Genomic DNA, 20,028 nt, shown 5'->3' with positions numbered 1-20,028 from the left:
AACTTAAATTCCTTTTAGGATTTTGGGAAATTGAATATGTTTCTAATTAGTCATCACTCTCGCTTCGTCTATCGTCTAAATCCATCAATCTATTTATCTCTCTAATATATAATTTATCACCAGCTTTGCCAGTTTAATGATCATCTTTTCTGGCTGGCTCACAGCAAGATCATTTGTACTACTTTCTTTTCATACGCCGCAGAAGTTGCGTCAGTGTCGCAAAATGTTTTTCGATTTTGGAATTTTTCTTTGTTTCGATTTTTGTTTTTGCATTTCTGGCGATGAGAAAATTTCTATATTTAGTTACATCAAATTTCGTTAATGTTTTTTTGGTTTGTTTTTTCTTTTTTTTTTTTCTTTAATTTTTTGTTTTGATCTTATAACTCAGAAATAGTTTGGAATGTAAATGGTTAAAATATGAGATCTGTGAAGTGAAATTTTTTAAAGAAACGCCTTCGCTTTTGTTTTCATTTTGTCTGAGTGTTTGTATGTTTTTGTATGTGTGGGGGCAGAATTTGTTCTTAAAATGTCTGCAGATTTTTTAATTTATTAGTTGATGTTTTAAAAGAACTGGTCATTGATTTGATTTCACTAATATTGTGTTGTATGAAACTAACTGACAATTATTGTCAATTAATATGGAAATATTTATAACCATCAGAGATTCTTAAGCGGTTTTAATATGGGGTATTTGATATAAGTTGGATTTTATTTGTTTAGACGTCTTTACTAAGGTATCGTTGCCTCTAAAATGCAAGGTTGGCTACCGTTGCACCTAAAATAATTCTAATTACCGTTATCGTTACTTTGACCGACTACTGCTATTTCTAAAATACCGTAACCAAATATATCGTTAAAATGAAAATGATTTAAAACATAAACCTGGCTATAAGTTGATAAATAATGGTCCAATAAGCCGGTAAGTAATGGTCGAAATGAAAACATAATAAGTTTGTTAATATACAGAATTAAAAAAGTGCCAAGAAAAAGTCTCCTCTTGTGAATTTTTAATAACTTATATGTCATTCTCACTTAGTTATTGAACAAAGCGTCATATGCAGGAAGTTTCACTTTAATACTTTAATTTGAGAAAAAAGTGACGCTGACACTGAAGAACTCCGATCGCTCACCAAAGGTTTCAACGTTTGTGGGTTTGTGGGATCAGAAATGATGATTTTGACACGGAAGACAAAGATCGCCCATGCCAGCCAAAAAAGTTTGAAGATCAAGAATTGGAGGCATTACTCCATGAAGATTGTTGTCAAAATCAACAAGAGCTTGCAAAATCATTGAGAGCAGCAGGATTCATCCAAAAGCAGGGAAATTGGGAACAATACGAATTGAAACCGAGAGACCTTGAAATACGATTATGTATGTCTGAAATTATGCTTGAACGCTACAAAAGAAAATCATTTTTGCACCGAATAATTACTTGCGATGAAAAATGGATCCATTACGATAACCCGAACGTTTTCTCTGGGATACGCTTCACTTTGGAACATAGTATCCGATATTGGCTTGATTCGTTCTTGGCCTCGAAAGATGGGCAGTTCTTTTGGCGCGGAATCCATATGTTGCCAGAAAGATGGGAAAAGGCCAATACTTTGAATAAATTTATATTGAACAAATAATTCAAAATAAAAGCTAAACATTTAAAAAATCGCGCATATAAATAATCGCCACATTGGATTAGTTCAAACTTTTAGTATTTTTATGTCCCATTTTTGTGGATTCTAACTTACTCAAAATCATGTGTGTCTAATTTAATGATTCTAGTTTAATTATTATAAAATATTCAAAAAGTACCATTAGAATAAAGAAAAAGTACTCACTCAGTACCATGTAAGCTTAATTTATTGTTTCTAGGTCAATTATTATAGAAAATTCAAAAAGTACCATTAGAGGAACGAAAAAGTAACTTTAAACACCACATCCTTAATTCATACTTCACTCAGAAGTTATCAACTAGCTTTTCCAAATAATTTAAAATTTTAAAAAAGTACCAAAAGTAGGAAAGATACCAATTTCTTATTTATCACACCCTTCAACTTTGAAATATCAAAATACTCCATTTTGGCGAATATTTTTGTAACACAGATGTGTCTCAAACGATTCAAGTTGTATTAATTTTCTAAAAAAGATATGTTTTTAAAAAGTACCCGGATTTGGACCAATCTAACCATTCGCAATCGAGTTATTGTATAATAAGTAAATAACGCGAATTAAAATTTATCTTGTCTGCTAATTTTTTTAAGTAGATAAAGAAATATTTTAAATTTTGATTGTATCTGTATTATTTTAGAAGCTATAAGGTTACCAAATTTACCCTTTTTACCCATAAGTCTTCGAATTTCCAAAAATCCCTTCTTAGTGGATCTAGTGGGGACAGGGGAACTTCAACGCATTTTGGCTTTTGAGGTGGGCGATGTTAGTCACTCAGTAAAGTTACTCTTTTATTTATATATATAGAGAGGCAGATAGATAGCTTGTTAGTTTGACAAGTGGTGGAAGCTGAAATCAAATTCTGATTTCTATTTAAACCTTTAATATTCAATCTCTTTAATTGCTATTTTCGTTTGGATAAATTACTTCATTTTAATAAGCCAAACATTTGTAAAACTCTGGTCTATTTATTAAAAAATATACGCCAACATAATTTTCTAAAATTATATAAAAATTATTGGCTAAATAATAGAATTACAGTAGTTTAATTTATAAATAAAATAAAATATGTATATACCCGTGTTACACAATGCAAAATATATTAATGTTAGAAATAAGTTGCTGTGCATTAAAAAACCGGACAAGTCCATAAGATATTGTTGGGGCCATAAGTGTGTGGTTGTGGTCAAATGGTTGTTATTTAAATAGTAGTCGTTCAATTACAATTAAATTGCAACATTTAAATATTAAACAAAAAAACTCCCCCATTACAAATAAGGCAAAAACCAGACATTTTTATTTATCTTACAACAAATGAAAACAGTAGAAATAAATTTGTTAAAATTAGGTTAAATAAAATGTAAAATAACACAACAATACTAATCGCCAACAATCTTTCTGATTAGCATTAATTGTTGTGATATCATCTTTCATATAAAAATATTTCCCCCTTTTATGAGTTTTTGAGTTCAATAAACGAGTACTATTTAATTTAGCCTTCCACCCACTAATTAAATAATTATATCTAATTTTTTACTTTTTTTCTAGTTATGTATTTAGGCATACATAGTTATATTTTCATATAAATATGTATGTAAATACTATTTATATTCATGCGTATTAGTTAAATTGTTTAATACTTTTTCCCATATTTATCGTATTGTTTTTATAGTTTTCATTGCGAGTTGTAGGGGTACATGTGTATAATAAATCTGTCATACCAATTGATATTTCAAAAACATTATTTGGCAATCCTATAAAACTAAGTTTGCTACAGTTAACTCTAAAATCATAGGGTAACATAGAGACGGGACGTAATTGTCAAAAACCTAAGTCTGTTGTCAAAAACCTAACACTTGCAACAACAAAAGACATACTTGTCAATGTACTTTGTTGTATCAGACATATGATTTGTTGTATTTTTATTTGACAAATCGGAGTGTCTCGTCTCTATGTCTAAAATACTCTATCTGTTCGACTACAGTGACCTCTAATTGTTTCGGGCGTTTAGAACGTTCGGCCACAACGAAATTCAGTAAAATATTTTTTATACCCTACTCCACTCTGCGTTTGTGCAGATGTTTGTAACGCCCAAAAATATTAGTCTAACACCCACCTTAAAGTATACCGATCGGCTTAGAATCACTTTCTGAGTCGACTAAACGATGTCCGTCCGTCTGGCTGTTCGGCTGGCTGACCATGTAAACCTTTTGCGCAGAGTACAGGTCGCATTTTTGAAGATATTTCGATTAAATTTGGTACATATTATTTTTTCGGCCCAAGGACCAAGCCTATTGAAACTGGCTCAAATCGTTCCATTATTTCACCTAGCCCCCATACAAATGTCCTTCCGAAATTGGACTTTATCGATCATAAATGTTTAATTTATATATGTATCTCCACAAATTCCGCTCCAAATAAGTTTTATATATACAAAATTCATGTCACCAAATTTTGTTACGATCGGTCCATAATTAGTCATAGCTCCCATTCCGAAAATCACTTTAACGTGCATAAATCGCACACAAAATTCAACATAGTTAACTTTAATATAGACATAAATCACACGACCTATTTTCATGGTGATCGGTCCTTAATTGGTCGTAGCTCCCATATAAGGTCCACTTCCGTAAATCACTCACGAATATAAATTATTAAAATTTTAAAAGAAAAATGTTATTGCTCTTTTACTTAGTGTAGGGTATTATATGGTCGGGCTTGACCGACCATACTTTCTTACTTGTTTACTATTGCAATTGATGGTGCAGAGTTCCCGAAGTATGTTCACACTTGGGCTTTTAAACGAGTTTACGCAAAATTTTGATTAATGCTATGTTCACACTTGGGGTTTTAAACGCGTTTAAGCAAAATGTTGATTAAGTTAATCAAAGCCGTTCACATTACATTTGAGAAGAGTAAGTTGACACTAAACTGATTAAGTTGACAAATAAAAAACAACAAACAAATTTATATTTCTTAAAGCATTAAATATGGAAATAAATACTTTATTAAAGATATCAGCAAATTATTTTAAACTTTTTAATTATGAAATTGTAAACATTGTTGAATTATTTAAGTTTTTTAAGAAAAAAAACGTCTGTCAAAATTTATGTATCAGTACTACACTGAAAGGTGGCCGATGCTACGTCATAGTCATATTCAGGTGATTCTATGTGATTAATAAAGTGATTAAATTTTAATCATGTCAATTTGAAGTGATTAACTAATCATTTAAATGTATGGATAATCATCTCGATTTTGAAGTGATTAGAGCTTAATCACGTTTGAGATGTTTAACTCTGCAAATGTGAGCATAGTATTACTATGGAAATTCACTTGTTTTCCATTTTCTCCACAAATCACGAAGTTGTCTGCTATCAATGGCTGTCAAACACAAACTAAATGGCGCATCTTCTTCAAATTTTGACACAGGAGTCAACTGACAGATGCGTGTTGACCTGTCCACTTACCTAGAAATTAATTCGTAAAGAATTCTTTAATGGAATGGTTAAGCACAAAAATAAGTAATTTTTAACAAAAAAAAATTAATTTTGTTTTCCCGTATAACATTTTTGATAACAAAAATTTTATTTTATTTTTAATTTGAAAATTTGATTAAGATCTATATATGTAAGTATTTCGAACATTTGATCTGAACCGATAAAACTAAAATTTTGTGTATACCTACATATTTTAAAAATAATTTGTCCAATTTTCCTTTTGCAGTGTAAATAAACCAGAATTTGTTTTTTTTTCATGCTAAAGACAACAAAAGATTGACTGACACCTACAAATTGGCAGCCAACGTTATTGAATAAATCATTGATCAAGCAGTTTGTCTCCTGGTTTGAACGAGTATTTGAATTTGCATTTGTTATGGTTTTGATTTGATGTGTTTTGAGTTGTTTTATTAAAAATATATATTTTTAATGTTATTGTGACACATTAGACCAACAAAAGCAACAGCTGTGTGGCTTCTGTTGTCGCCTGTTTGAATATGAATATAAACAAGTAAGAGTGCTATATTCGGCTGTGCCGAATCTTATATACCCTTCACCAAATTATACTTAAATTTTAAATATTTTTAGGTAAACAAAATTTAATTTTTTTTAGTGGTTTTTTTTCATTTTTTTGAAAAAAATTTATTTTAAATTTTTTTTTTTTTAAATTTAAATTTTTTTTTTAAATTTAAAATTTTTTTTAAATTTTTTTTTGGTTTTTTAAATTTTTTTTTTTTGAAAAAAAAAAATTCGGGTTCAAAATTTTTTTTCCCGATTTTGACCCATTGTAGGTCCAACTTAATATGGTCTTATATACGTCGTTGCAAATGTCTTTGAAATATCTATCATTAGATATCCATATTGTCTATATTAATGTCTTAGTAATCCAGATATAGGTCAAAAATTGGTCAAAAATCGAGGTTGTCTTGGTTTTTTCCTCATATCTCAGCCATTTGTGGACCGATTTTGCTGATTTTAAATAGCAAAATTCTCGAAAGCATGTCTGACAGAATTATTGAAGATTTGGATCCCGAAGATATCTGGGGTCTTCAGAAAACTGATTTCAACAGACAGACAGACGGACAGACAGACAGACAGACAGACGGACATGGCTTAATCGACTCCGCTATCTATAAGGATCCAGAATATATATACTTCATAGGGTCGGAAATGAAAAATGTAGAAATTACAAACGGAATGACAAACTTATATATACCCTTCTCACGAAGCTGAAGGGTATAAAAATATATTACGACTATATTTTATTGATTTTTTGTTTGTACATACAAAAATTCTTCATGCGTTATATGCTCAACATTTCGACCGTACGCCAGTCTGTCAGTGCTATGGATAATTTATGTTCCCACCAAAAAAAAAAACGCAACTTGTGAGTTTAAAACTTTCATTGTTTTGTACTTAAGGTATTTTGTGTTTTTTTCTTCAAACAGTAAAAAAAACTTAATGCAGTCAATCATTTAAAACTTAAACAATCTTATGAATTTTCTCAATTCTTTGGTTGAACAAATTTCAGTCGGTTGTTGATGACAGAGAATTTAGACACGTACCTTCAAATGACATGTAATAATTATAATGTTCACATAATATTTATGTTGGTATAAACTACATAATTTAACACTATAATTTTGGTTTCATTTAAATGTGATTTTACCCACGTACTTTTTTGTTGGTCTCATCATACAATTACAATAATTCTAACAAATTACTAGTTGAAATTACCACATAAAATTATGTATTTACGTATTTCTAATACATACAATGTTCATACTCGTATTTAAATAGTAACGTACATTATAATATAGGTACTGGTGATGCTAATTTGGAATACCTACATGAACTGTTCTGAAACATTTTAATTCCTAGAATTCTCATGAATGATTGGAAGAACGTAGAAATTTTAAATTTAGTTCAGTAAGAATAAACATGACGAAACATGAGAAAATTGAGAATTATATTCTGGAATATTCTAAAATTTAGAATTTAAATATTATACAGAAAAGTTTAAATATGTATTGATATAGTCCAGTCGCAAATTATACAGAGGCTTCACGAGATAAACACGTATCTATATTTGTTTTACCTTTTGTGAATAAAATCAAAGTTGTGGACAGATTTTAATCATCTCGATTCTATTTAAAATCGAAATGGCTGATATATTAGGAAAAAACCAGGAAAATCTCGATTTTTGACCTATTTTTTATCAATATCTGGATGATTACTAAGTCATGACAATATGGATATCTAAGGATAGATATTTCAATGACTTTTGCAACGGCATATACATATAAGGCCATAGTAAGTCGGACCTACAATGGGTCAAAATCGGAAAACATATTTTTTAAACCGATTTTTTTCACCAAACCATTTTTTTTGTTTTTTTTTCAAAAATTATAATAAAAATGTTTCCGTCATATATTAATAAATTAGAAACAATTTTTTTTAAATCACCTAAAATATTTACAATTTTTATTTTAAAGTATAATTTGGTGAAGGGTATATATGATTCGGCACAGCCGAATATAGCTCTCTTACTTATTATACCCTACACCATAGACAACAACTAGATAGGTAACTGAGAGCCAAAAACCTAAGTCTGCTGTCAAAAACCTAATTCATGAGAATGTATTGCCGTATTCACCGTATGTGTGAAAAGAGAGTAATATTTTACTCTCTCCTTCCGTTCTCGACTTAGAATCACTTTCTGAGTCGATGTCCGTCGGTCCGTCTGGCTGGTTTGCAAAGTACAGGTCACAATTTTGAAGATATTTCGATAAAATTTGGAAAATATAATTTTTTCGGCTCAGGGACCAAGCCTATTGAAACTGGTTGAAATCAGTCTATTATTTCACATGTCCTCCCCAAAATGTACTTTATCGGTCATAAATGTTTAATTTATATATATATCTCCACAAATTTCGCTCCAAATAAGTTTTATTCAGGTCACCAAATTTTTTTACGATCGGTCCATAATTAGTCATATGTCCCATATAGACCCGCTTCCAAAAATTCCTTTAACGTGCATAAATCTCTTAAAAATGTTGGTATACACACAAAATTCACTATAAATAACTTTTATATAGAAATAAATCACACAACCTAATTTTATGGTGATCTGTCCATAATTGGTCATAGCTCCCATATAAGGCTATCACTCACGAATATAATGATTGATATTTTAAAAGAAAAATGTGTTTGCTCATTTACTTGGTGACCATACTTTCTTGACCTACCATACTTTCTTACTTGTTATTAGTCATATTGTCCCACTGTATTGTAATGCTTGTGTCTTCGTTCTTTTGTATGAATGGTATTGCCATCACCACTATAGTTGCCATATTTTTGAAATTTTCTCCATATTTCATTTCACCTTGAAAAACTTGTTTACATTTACTGGCGCTACAAAAAACAGTTGGCAATACCAACATTCATAAACAAGTGCTCGAGTTGGCCACACTTTTCCTGATAAGTGATTTTTTTTTTTATATATTTTGCAAAAAAAAATATTCTAGTGAAATTGTTTTAGTGCCGGATCTTGATAAATACTTTTATATTTTGCAAAATCTATACTTTTATTAAATCAAAATAACAAAACACACAAATAGCTATGAGCGGTGGTAAACATTTGGCAAAAGGTAAATAAGATAAAAACAGAAATAACATTTTTTTGCAAAAACGTCATTGGCCAATAAAAAAAAGATTGACGAACAAAAAAAAAAAAACAAGTATTACAAAATCTAATTTTGTTGTATACTCGTATACACATGTACTTATTTTTATACTCCAATCGAATTAAGTTTCTGTGGTTTGCTAGAAATGACTCATGATTTTTGTTTAATTTATAAAAAGGCTCCTCAAAACCTGAACTTCCCGATGATGGTGTATTGCGTTTGTATTCTATGCGTTTTTGTCCCTATGCCCATCGAGTACATTTAGTTTTGGACGCCAAGAAAATTCCCTATCATAGCATTTTTATTAATTTACACGATAAACCTGAATGGTTGACTGAATACAGCCCATTGGGCAAAGTGCCGGCTCTACAACTTATTACTGCCGATGGAAAGCCGGCATTAATTGAATCCTTGATAATTGCCGAATATTTGGACGAAATGTATCCTGAACCCACACTTTTCCCCAAAGATCCTTTGAAGAAGGCCCAAGATAAGATACTCATCGAACGCTTCAATCCTGTTATAGGAGCCATGTATAAAATATTTGTCAACACAGAAGTTTCGCCGGGAGCCATAACTGATATATCCACTGGTTTGGATATTTTCGAGAAAGAGCTTAGATCGCGTGGTACACCTTTCTATGGTGGCGATAAGCCAGGCATGTTGGACTACATGATTTGGCCTTGGTGTGAACGTTCCGAAATGATTAAATATCTTTTAAACAATAAATATGAAATGGATAAAGAACGTTTTGAACAATTGGTATGACAAAGACTTGCAAAAGTTTCTTAAACAATAATAGGTATTTATTTTCTAAATATTTATTAAATTTTTTTGTAGCTTAAATGGCGTGACTTAATGGTAGAAGATGAGGCCGTTAAATGCTTCTATTTGGATGGCGAAACTCATGCTAAATTCATGAAAACCAGACGTGAAGGCACTCCTGACTACGATATGCTTGTTGTGTAAGCTTTTTATCACATTTTCCATACATTATATACTCTTATTAAACAATAATATTAATATTGCAAAGCAAAAATACATAAATATGTACTTCATAGATACTCTTAAAAGGGTCTCCATATCATACTTAAATAAATGTTCCCATTAATTAGCCTGGGCTTACTAATTAATTAACATTTCTTTTCATTACATTTTCTTTCTTTTTCTCATAATTTTTTATTTTGTTGCAGAAATCCCACTAAACGTCAACGCACTTGCTAAACAGATATCCTACCCTTTTCATTGAATTAAAAAAAAAAAAAAAAGTAATTTCTGTTACGTTTGAAACGTAATTTTTTTATGAAATAACTTTTTACGAAACTGGCATCTGTTTTGTTTTTAGAGGATATTTCCCAGCTTAATTATGTTTTATATTGTTTTCTAAAATAAAAACATGTTTTATTAAAAATTGTCGCAACAATTTTTAAGCAAACCTTATTTATCTAAATTTTGGTTACCAGTAAATTTCAATAAAAAGAAAAAAAATATGAATAATTAGCAGCACTAAAATAAAATAAAAAGAAAAAATATCAATTAAAAAACAATCATCATATGAAATGGACGAAAGCTTTCAACTAACTCGCCACAATGGGCATGTGGAAAACTACTGACTGGGCGAGGCAGAGATTTAAACGCCTTGATGTTTTGGCCTTTAATGAGAAAGTGATTTCTAGAAAAAACCCTTAAAATCAACGATTTATTAGCTTTAATATGAGGTCAAAAATGCTAAAATCTGACCACTTTTATTTGAAGTATTTTGAACCTATTTAAAAACTTAAAACGAATTTCGATATTCTGGACAATTTTGAATTTTGTATGGCCATGGAAAACATGTATATCAAATTCAGAAAAGTAAAATTCAAAAAATCATTTTTTTATCGTTTCGTCCCTACATTGCTTTGTTAAATAGTAAAACTTGCACCAAAGGTTCGAAAGAATTAATTCTTAATTCCGCTTTTAAAATCAAATTAAATATATTCTGTAAACAATTTCACTGCAAACGTATTGACTTTATTTCTTTAAAAATTTACCCCCATATGCATAAACAATTTTTAAATTTATAAAAGGTTTATATAACAAAATTTCCATACAAAATCTGTTTTATAAACTTTTGATAAATATATAAACTGTTTATGAATATGCGGCTTATTCTTTATAGAATTAGCTCCTTGTTGAATCATTCAAGTTTTATTTAATTCAAATCCATTACAAAATAGATTCAATTTGTGTTAGATTTGAATAAACAAAAATTAAATCATTCAAAGGTTGAAAGAATTCGGTTATGAATTAATTCAACGATCTATGAAGCTAAAGAATAATATTTTGGAAATGAATTTATGTATGGAATGAGTGGTGGAAATTAGCTAATTAAGAATCTCTGAGCATAGAGAAACTAGAAAAAACTCAAATAAATAATTGCTCAAAATAATCACACATACGAGTGTTGTTTTTGTTTTCACTTAGTTTTTTCTACTAATACATTCTTACAACTTAGATTTCTGACAACTGAGTTAGGTCTTTGACAGGAGAGTTTCTGATCAGATTTAAAACAAACGTATAATTAAAATATTGAAGAAAATGTCGAAGGACTTTTATTTTAAAATCTAATAAATATTATTTGGTTTTAAATTGTGTTCATTTATGTATTAATGAAGCGTTGTTTTGTTTTCATTTTTTAAGTTTCATTCCATTAAAATTCGTTTAACGATTTCGTAGATCTCAACACATCGTAATTTTGATTAAATTTTGTTTTCTTTTTGGTTTTGGTGTATAGGCCTCGTTTATAAAATGGTCGTAAATTATTTCGCCACCTCTATCATTAAGCTGGGGATAAGGTTGATCTTAAATAATCTGAAATTATTACAAATGTAGCTATGACAAACTTAGAAAAATTTAAACGTTTTAAGAACCTACCTGTTGAGGCATCATGTCTCGATTGATTGGGTGAAGTGCATAAAACGGAAGTACTGTTGGATAAATTGGAATTTGTGCTGCCATTTAAAACTTGTGTTCTTGGATGTTGCGGTTGTTGTTGCTGCTGCTGCTGATGATGATGGGCCTGACGGTTGGAGTTAAGTTTTTTATGGTTGTTACTGGATGATGAAGTATGACTAGCAGAAATGAAAATGTTTCAAAAGTTCAATTGTATTTCGAGATAATGCTTATTTCTATTAACACTACTTACATTTTTTCCTTATCTTTTTTATTGTTAAACATGGCTAATTCAACTTCAGTGTGTTGACTGCTCATATGACGTACCCATTCAGCTGGAGTTTCAAAACGTCTAAAGTAGTTAACAAAAAATAATATAATTTATTACATCACAAGAATCTATACTTTTTAAATTCATTAGCTTACGTTGTACAAAGATCACACTGAAGACAAACATGATCGGTTGCGTTTTCTTGCTGCTTTATGGAAAAATAAAAAAATATTTAATTTGTTTAATAAGCTATAATTTCTCATTAAATGTTTGTAAATTTACCGATATCCGTCGTCTCTTCTTTGGCACATAGGATTTTGCAAGCGTAGGAGCTTCACCGCCCGTGGAAGCATTGAAACCCGACGAACAAGGTGTAGCTGTATGGGTTTCCAAATGTCGTACTAACGAGGCTTTATCCTCACACGTTTTATTACAAATGTCACAGGAAAAATATCGATCAAAATCATTTGCAATCGGTGCCTGTAGAACCGAAGATGAGGCTGCTGCTGCCAACAATTGGCGACAACCGTTTTCCATATTATGGACCGAGGAAGGAGATGATTCAGTTTTTATATGAGTTGTTTGAAAATTTTCGACTTTGCTAATAATTTTACTCGAAGACTCGACACTGTTTTGATGTGTTAATGATGAAGAGGATGATGATGGTAACCAATCTGAGGGCTCTTCTTTGATGGTGACAAATGGTGTAGGTTCTTGTATGTGGTTAGTCGGCGAAGGTAAACGTGCTATTTCACTCACACTGCCGCCACCATCTACTCCACTTTCAAGTATAACACTATGTTTAGTGTGCGCTATATGAGACATATGATTTGGATAATGTTCACTAACGGCATAATCATGAATAATGTCCGAACGTTCTGTTGGAAGGCTGGATCTACGCATTTCATGTTCGTATATGTGGGATGAATTCTCCTCTTCCTCCTCATCTCTGCAATCATTGGAAGCATGTTGTAAATAACTCTGTTCCTCACTTCTCTCCAGACAGGACTTTCGGCACAAAACTGTTGGATCATCACTTTGACTACGTTCACGTCGTAAAATTAATGGCTGATGAATGTCAGCTACTCGTGGACAACTATTGCAGCCAATTTCATTGCATATGGAAGATGGAGCTTCACTAACTCCCGAATTCGTGGGCAGCGAATCCTGAGAGTAATCACCAGGATCTATTGCCACTTGTTTGTTTACTGTTATGCCACTTGAAGGTGGCTTCGATATGCCTGCGGTTGAGGATGCCAACGTACTCAAGGGTTTCGGCGATTTTATTATAACTGGGCTGTCTTTGGGCATCACTGAAGCTCCTAGACCTCGTGAATGTTGTTGCTGTTGTTGTTCCATCAAATATCTTACGGAAGTGGGACCACTATTCATTGGCATACGGGTAAGATTGTACGACGATGGATTCGCAGATGTTTGTTGGTTGTCTACATTTCGATTTGATTGCGGCTGTTGTATCGTCGTATTGGACGTCGTAGTATTTGGGGAAGTACGACATAAACCCCGAATTTTTAAGATTTCGCCACCTCTCAAAACCTCACTTAATATATCATTCGATACGGTGGCCTCACCCACGTACATATACTGCACTAATATCTGTACGGCACGAAGACTTAAATCAGGTGGGAGTACAATATGAAATATGCCATTATTGGTTATGGGCGAGGTTTCAAAGATGGTGGAAAAAAACTGCAAACAAAAACAAGAAGAGTATATTTTAAGACAATAATGAAAATAAATAAATAAAAAAATTAAAAACTATTTTTGGTGAAAAAAAAAAAAATTTATGAAAAAAAAATTCGTGAAAAATTTAGAAATTACAACCGGATTGACAAACTTATACGCGTATGGTGCGATGCCTTGTGGAAAAATTTAGTTTTCTTCCTATTCGATCTTACCTGACTACATGAGCTCAGAATAAATTTATGCGCTGATATGCCGACCGTAGGCATGGCATTTGTAATAGATCCAGTGGTATTGGAACTATATAAAACAACATCTGCATACTTTTCATTTCTGTCAAAAAGGTAATAAATACATTTTAATTTGTAGAATAAAAAATAAAACAAAATACATATGTAATATATTTAACATACTTGTATAAAGTGGCAACTGATGAATTCAAATATGATAAATGCGAATCCCATTTAAGATGATAATTTTCTGCAGTCATTTTGTGAATTTACATTGGAATCTAAAAATATAAAAACACAACAATTAGTAAAAAATATATTCAACACAGGAAATATAAATTTTCAAATTTAACGTTATTTGTTAACTTTTATTTAATATCCGTAATGTAGCGATTTTATTTGTTTTTCTTATAGCTTATTATAAAAACGCTGCTATACCACACTTTGTTGATAACAAAATTAAAAAATTCAATCCGGCATCTCTTGTATTTTGTTTATGTTCAAGGCGAATTCTTATTTGGTGAAGACAGTTAAACAGCTGATTACTTTCTTTTCGCTTGTTTGGTTCTAGCAGTTGTCAAAGACAGCCATATTCTATGCTTACTAAAAAAAATACTTGGTTGTTACATCGATAACTTAAACAGGAACAAATATTCCATTAACTGTAACACTATTTTAAGTTTCAAAACACATTTAATTATTTTTTCATTTCTATTTTCTGACATTTGCTAAGACCAATTGTTGGGTATGTAAAACTGCCACCACCTTATATGAATTCGCCTTGTTTATGTTGTTTTCTCTTTTTTTGCATTTTTTGCTGTGAAAAAGTATCCTGCGCTGCAATTCCTAGAATAATTTATTGAAAAATGTCTGTTTTTCATACGGACTTGGAGTTTGATAGTAAATTAATTGAATTGGTGAGAGCAAATCCAATACTTTACGAGAAGGATTTAAGAACTACGCCGTACATGGACATGAAAAAGAAATTCGAGCTGTGGAGTCACATATCAACGACCTTGAATCGCGATAGTAAGTAAAATATATTACTTTTCTGTTAAGGCACCTTTAATTTGTTATTGTTGATGTTTTTCTGAAGCAAAATTTTGCATTTTGAGATGGAAAAGTTTGCGCGCAAAATATCGGCGGGAAATGGTTAAATTGGGCAAAGAATCGGACTGGGTTCTATTTGAAGATATGAAATTTATTGAAAGGCACATAAGATACCAGTCGTATGTAGATACCAAAATATGGATATATGTATGTATGACAAGAATAAAATTTAAAAATTCCTTTGTATTTAATTTTAGAACTCAACGTAATCTAAAAAGTCCCGAACATCAAACAGTTCCGGTCAATTATAGTAACATGGATGCAGAACAACTTATTGAAGAAATTTTAGATGATGATCCCCTGCAAGAGGCAATGGATGAACAAAATAGCACCTTCATGCCATTTAGAGATAAAACATTGCAGCCTTCCCCGCCTACTATTGATGCTAATAAAGCCAGCTCGAGTAACAGTAGCACCACGCAATACAGTGGGACTATGAAACGAATTGAAGCGTTGCTAGAGGGTTTAGGTGACAATAATCGATCGAAAGCGGAAAAACGTATTGTGGCCTACTTGTGCAAATGCCAATTAAAATCTCTGAATAACGAAGATGTAAATGATATCGATATATAAACTATATGTGCAAAAGTGCAATAGTTAATGTAAATAAGCAAAGTTTAAGGTAAACTACTTTTAAAAGCACATAATAATTATGCAATTTGTATTTCGTAATATCGTAATATAGAAAATATAAAATATTAATTTCGACTTTTAAGCAATAAAACATAAATAGATTAAACCAAAAAACTATTGATATTAGCTTTTTCAATAAGATTAAAGCATGGCGACTGATGAAATGCAAGATAAATGGAACAGCTTAGCGCAACTAGATTAGCGACAAAATTAAATTGAAATTTTTGGCCTAAATTGTGCGCTCTAACTCTTAGTTTAGAAATAGATCTAAACAATATTTGTATCATTAGAAAGCATATGCATTGGATTTTGACCAAACTATATCATTTTTTTATATAAATTATGCTATTTTTTCTATAATATGTACTAAAAGTTTTTAATATGCTCGGAGCAAGTATTTGTTCTTTATTTTTTTAGTTGTATATTGTATCTAAAATTGCTCTTAAAAGACAATGGAGCAAAGTTTTTGATATCAGCAGTCGAGATACATTTCAAAATTATCGAATATTTAGTTAAAAAATTTACGATTTACATTTTTTTTTGTTAATACTAAACTAAATAACTAATAATTAAAACATATTTGGTAACATTTTCTTAAAATTCGTATTAACAATATAAAATTTTAGAAGTGTTCTTTGGTATTGTTAATTTTGACTGTCCATTGTTTTGTAATGCCCTTTCAATAATGATCTGATCTAAATGATTTTCAAAAAATAGATGTTGCCAGTGCTGTGAATAATTTAACCAATGTACCTAAGTAATTTTAAAAAAAGCTTAGAGCAAATCGCACGCAGAAACGCGTGAGTTTCTTTTCTCGATTTGAAATAGCAACCGAACCAGGACGATACCCGATATTATGTTTGTGTGTTATTTAGTAAATTGATTTCTACAGACAAACGGACATCGATATATCGACTTTATGGGGTCTCAATACGATTTTATTAAGTCAACATCTTTCATAATTTTGTCGTATATGCCAGATTTTTACTTGGGATCAATTTAAGACAAATTCTTTGCAACGCTTTAAAACTCTATCTCATTAAAATATGTATTGAACTTTAAAACGTTTTATTATGGATAGTTTTTGCACGTTTGTACTTAACTAATTGAAATAATTAAAATTAATTTATTTAATTAATAATTAATTAAATAAATACTGTAGTAACTCAAAATTTTTAAAAATTCACTTTTTGCAAGAAATCAACTAACAACAACAATATCTATCTACTGTAAAAATTCAACGTATTCCGATTACTCTTTCATCTCGAAAACCACATTTGAGACCATTTTCGTGATAAATAGTGACTACCTTGTATCAACAAAAAGGTATTATTTTGAGTTAATACAATAATTTAAATAGAAATACATCGTATATTTTCATAAAAATATGTATTATTTTGAATTGAGCCTTTATTCAAGTTAAAAATAATCAAATTGTTTTATTTAAATTTGGTTGTATTTTGAGTTGATACTGTTTTGTTGATAAAATAATACAAAAAATATCGAAAAAGTTTCAGAAAAATGGTATTAACTCAATAAATAGATTTATTTTGCAATAATTGCAAAAATTTTAGAGGAAAACAATGTAAATATATTTTCAAATGGAATTTGCTTAATATGATGTATTCAGATTTTCGAATTCTCTTAAAATGTAATCACAAACAGTGTTTGCCCTCTGCTGAATATTTTAAAATTTTGAGTTAATACAGTATTGTTGAACGAGTGCGACATGTAGGTGTATATATTTCACATTTTAAATTCTCTACATTTCAATAAACTCAATTTATGAAATCAGAAATTTGCATTTTCATAATTTAAAATTAGGCTTATAGGAGCCTAAACCACTGGTCCGATCCTCTTGAAATTTTTACTGTATGATCATTTACAGTCAGAGACTAAAGTTGAAATATACCTCAAAAATATTTAAACTTTTGTCGAGTGAATTTTATCGTATTTTTAAGAATTACCGCTATGTTTGTAATGAAGTCTATTTTTTGTTATTTATGAAACTAAATAAAACTGTATACTTAAGTTTTCCTTAAACGTTTACTTTTCTTTAAACAATCAATATTTGAGGTGTATTTAAACGTTAGTCTCTGACTGTATATCTGAAGGGAACAATAGGCTACTTTGTATTTCGAAAATTTGTGGGTGTGGCACCTCCCATACAAAGTAAAATTATTGTAGAATATCTGGCGAACTATAATTGTGACAGTCTTCAAACTTTATACGAACCAATTTCTTATTACTGCATGAAGTCTAACCAAAAATGGGACGGATCAGGAGAACTATAATCGTAAAAGTATTTAAACTTTGTATGAATAAATTTCTTACTACTGTACGGGGTTTGGCTGAAAATGGGCGGGATTGTGTTAGTGGGCAATAGAAAGTAGTTATTATCGAAAATCTGGAGTACTATAATTGTGAATGTTTTCAAACTGTTATAACTGATTGCGAAATGTAATACCTATTTTATAAAAACTGAAAAATTAGTGTTGAAGCTTTGTCAAACATTTTCACATTTGCAATTTTATACCAAGGGTCAAAATTCGAAAAAGAAGTTACTGTGATGAAGTGTTTGTAAATTAAAAAGTTAAAGTTTTTAAAAATTGCATGATGTTATCTCTGCAAATTGGACATAGTTTGTTTACTTTCTCTCATTTTGTGCATGTACATACTTACACACATACATGTATGTAAAACTATTTTGAGTTTTGTGGTTAATATTATTGATTTTGTATTCCTCCTCCACCTTATTTTTTTTTTTTACTTCTCCACTGCTAAAATTAACATATTGACAAAAGCTTCTTAACCCAACTACAGCCACGAACATATATGTGTATGTATGTATATTTAAATAAAAACATATTTAATGTAAAAATTAGCAGGAAAGTAATGATAAATATGTTTTTGAAAATTTTGTACAAGTACAACAGTACAAATATGTAAGTAAAACAAACAATATTTTCACATTCCTAACTTCTTTCAACCAATCATACCACCATACACATGTATGATGTATGTACGTACATATGTATGTATATATTTACGTATAAAACCAACATCCTTGTTAAGTTTTTTTTTGCATAAACTGTAAAAAAGGGAAACACTAAACAACAACGGCAATAAATAGAGTTGACTTTATAACAGAAAAACACTAAACGCGCCATACTAACACAAAAGTTACATACATCCAAACCTACATTTATCCATCCATCCAAAAGAAACACTCCACAAATTCATACATACAGCCAGCAAGCAGTAGCAATAGCAATAGAAACAGCAGCAGAGGCAACAGCACCCTTTTTTTACGAGTCACTAACAGTACAAGTGCGAGACATTAACACAAAATTATTGATTGATTTGAAACATACAAAAAATCAATAATTGCAAAAAAAAAAACAAGTAAAAATAAATTTACTTATACACTTGAAATGTAATTTTCGGCCATGCAAATGAATGATAATTTTGCAAATAAATCAATTTTATATTTCTGAGTTCTTTTGTATATTGTTAATAATAATTATGGGTTGTGGCGCCAGTTTTTAAATATTTAAATTTATTTCAGCCACTTTTTTTAATTTTTTTTTTGCCAGATGTCTATTATAATTTTTAGTTGAAAGTTAATTTTTGTTTGAGTAATAATATGTTAAGTTAAATTCACCTTGTTTTTTGTTGTAGTCAAAAATAACCGTTAAAACTTATTAATTTATTTAGGGATTTTAAAATGTTTTCTTTTAAGAATTTAATTAAACTTTTGTTAAATGAAACAAAATTCTTGTTTCTGTTTTACTCTGTGTGTATTAAAGTTTAAACTTCGTTGTACGTGCGTGCGTGTTCTGTTCGACAGTCAATATAAAAATGTTTGAGAGTCCTTGTTGTGTAGTTTCTGTTTCTTTAGTGGTTTATTATTCTACATATCTGTATATTGTAGCTGTTATTTCTGATAAGCAATTCCTCCTGTTCATGTGCTCTTGGTTGGCTGGCTGGCTGGTTGGTTGGTTGGTTGATTGTATGAATGTATGTTTGTTTGTTTGGTGTAATAACATTAAATATCTTTTGCGCGCTTTTGCTCTCTTGTCATGTATCTCTCTGTTTATGTTTTTCGCTCTCTTTTTTTGGTGTGTTTGGCAGGGCAAATAATCTGGAAATATAAAAAAACGGAACAAAAACACCCATAAACAAAACTCATTCACAATTTCATCATTACAAATTCATTGTTTAATATTTTTACTTACTTTTACACCGTTCATACCTACCCACAGTGCCGGTAAAAATATTAGCACCGCGGTACCTTAAAG

General features: G+C 30.3%; 3 protein-coding genes across 5 annotated transcripts; 2 read left to right on the top strand and 1 right to left on the bottom strand.

The window, feature by feature from the left end:
- The first annotated feature begins 8,655 nt into the window (after window positions 1-8,655).
- On the top strand, window positions 8,656-10,283 carry GstO1 (Glutathione S transferase O1). 2 transcript variants are annotated; one of them, XM_065503405.1, is made up of 4 exons: window positions 8,656-8,812; window positions 9,027-9,610; window positions 9,689-9,810; window positions 10,042-10,283. In XM_065503405.1, exons 1-4 carry the CDS (start codon window positions 8,785-8,787, stop codon window positions 10,070-10,072), a joined length of 765 nt encoding a protein of 254 aa, XP_065359477.1. In that variant the 5' UTR covers window positions 8,656-8,784; the 3' UTR covers window positions 10,073-10,283. The 2 variants fall into 2 exon arrangements, with proteins under 2 accessions (XP_065359477.1, XP_065359476.1); XM_065503404.1 differs by having other exon boundaries at window positions 9,689-9,813.
- Window positions 10,284-11,411: 1,128 nt separating this feature from the next.
- LOC135955070 (protein tramtrack, alpha isoform) lies at window positions 11,412-19,516 on the bottom strand. Of its 2 annotated transcripts, none has more exons than XM_065505362.1 (8): window positions 19,392-19,516; window positions 14,168-14,265; window positions 13,970-14,087; window positions 12,336-13,760; window positions 12,209-12,261; window positions 12,036-12,134; window positions 11,765-11,961; window positions 11,412-11,701 (listed from the first exon to the last, which is right to left on the bottom strand). In XM_065505362.1, exons 2-8 carry the CDS (start codon window positions 14,242-14,244, stop codon window positions 11,670-11,672), a joined length of 2,001 nt encoding a protein of 666 aa, XP_065361434.1. In that variant the 5' UTR covers window positions 14,245-14,265; window positions 19,392-19,516; the 3' UTR covers window positions 11,412-11,669. The 2 variants fall into 2 exon arrangements, with proteins under 2 accessions (XP_065361434.1, XP_065361435.1); XM_065505363.1 differs by having other exon boundaries at window positions 12,209-12,258.
- Window positions 14,786-15,841, top strand: LOC135954199 (uncharacterized). Its single transcript, XM_065504278.1, has 3 exons — window positions 14,786-15,013; window positions 15,081-15,213; window positions 15,292-15,841. Exons 1-3 carry the CDS (start codon window positions 14,851-14,853, stop codon window positions 15,665-15,667), a joined length of 672 nt encoding a protein of 223 aa, XP_065360350.1. The 5' UTR covers window positions 14,786-14,850; the 3' UTR covers window positions 15,668-15,841.
- Window positions 19,517-20,028: the final 512 nt, after the last annotated feature.

Source organism: Calliphora vicina, chromosome 3 (assembly GCF_958450345.1).
Source record: "Calliphora vicina chromosome 3, idCalVici1.1, whole genome shotgun sequence".
Classification (NCBI taxonomy): Eukaryota; Metazoa; Arthropoda; class Insecta; order Diptera; family Calliphoridae; genus Calliphora; species Calliphora vicina.
Note: the sequence above shows the minus strand (reverse complement) of the source record. Positions and strands in the feature narration are given on the sequence as shown.

Excerpts from the sequence above, each read along its gene's own strand:
- LOC135954199 (XM_065504278.1), top strand. The coding sequence starts at position 14,851 with ATGTCTGTTTTTCATACGGACTTGGAGTTTGATAGTAAATTAATTGAA. Across the intron at positions 15,014-15,080 it reads AACGACCTTGAATCGCGATA|CAAAATTTTGCATTTTGAGA; the intron begins GTAAGTAAAATA and ends GTTTTTCTGAAG. Across the intron at positions 15,214-15,291 it reads AGGCACATAAGATACCAGTC|AACTCAACGTAATCTAAAAA; the intron begins GTATGTAGATAC and ends ATTTAATTTTAG.
- LOC135955070 (XM_065505362.1), bottom strand. The coding sequence starts at position 14,244 with ATGACTGCAGAAAATTATCATCTTAAATGGGATTCGCATTTATCATAT. Across the intron at positions 12,262-12,335 it reads AGAAGAGACGACGGATATCG|CAGCAAGAAAACGCAACCGA; the intron begins GTAAATTTACAA and ends TTTTCCATAAAG. Across the intron at positions 11,702-11,764 it reads GAGACATGATGCCTCAACAG|ATTATTTAAGATCAACCTTA; the intron begins GTAGGTTCTTAA and ends TAATAATTTCAG.
- GstO1 (XM_065503404.1), top strand. The coding sequence starts at position 8,785 with ATGAGCGGTGGTAAACATTTGGCAAAAG. Across the intron at positions 8,813-9,026 it reads TGGTAAACATTTGGCAAAAG|GCTCCTCAAAACCTGAACTT; the intron begins GTAAATAAGATA and ends ATTTATAAAAAG. Across the intron at positions 9,814-10,041 it reads GACTACGATATGCTTGTTGT|AAATCCCACTAAACGTCAAC; the intron begins GTAAGCTTTTTA and ends ATTTTGTTGCAG.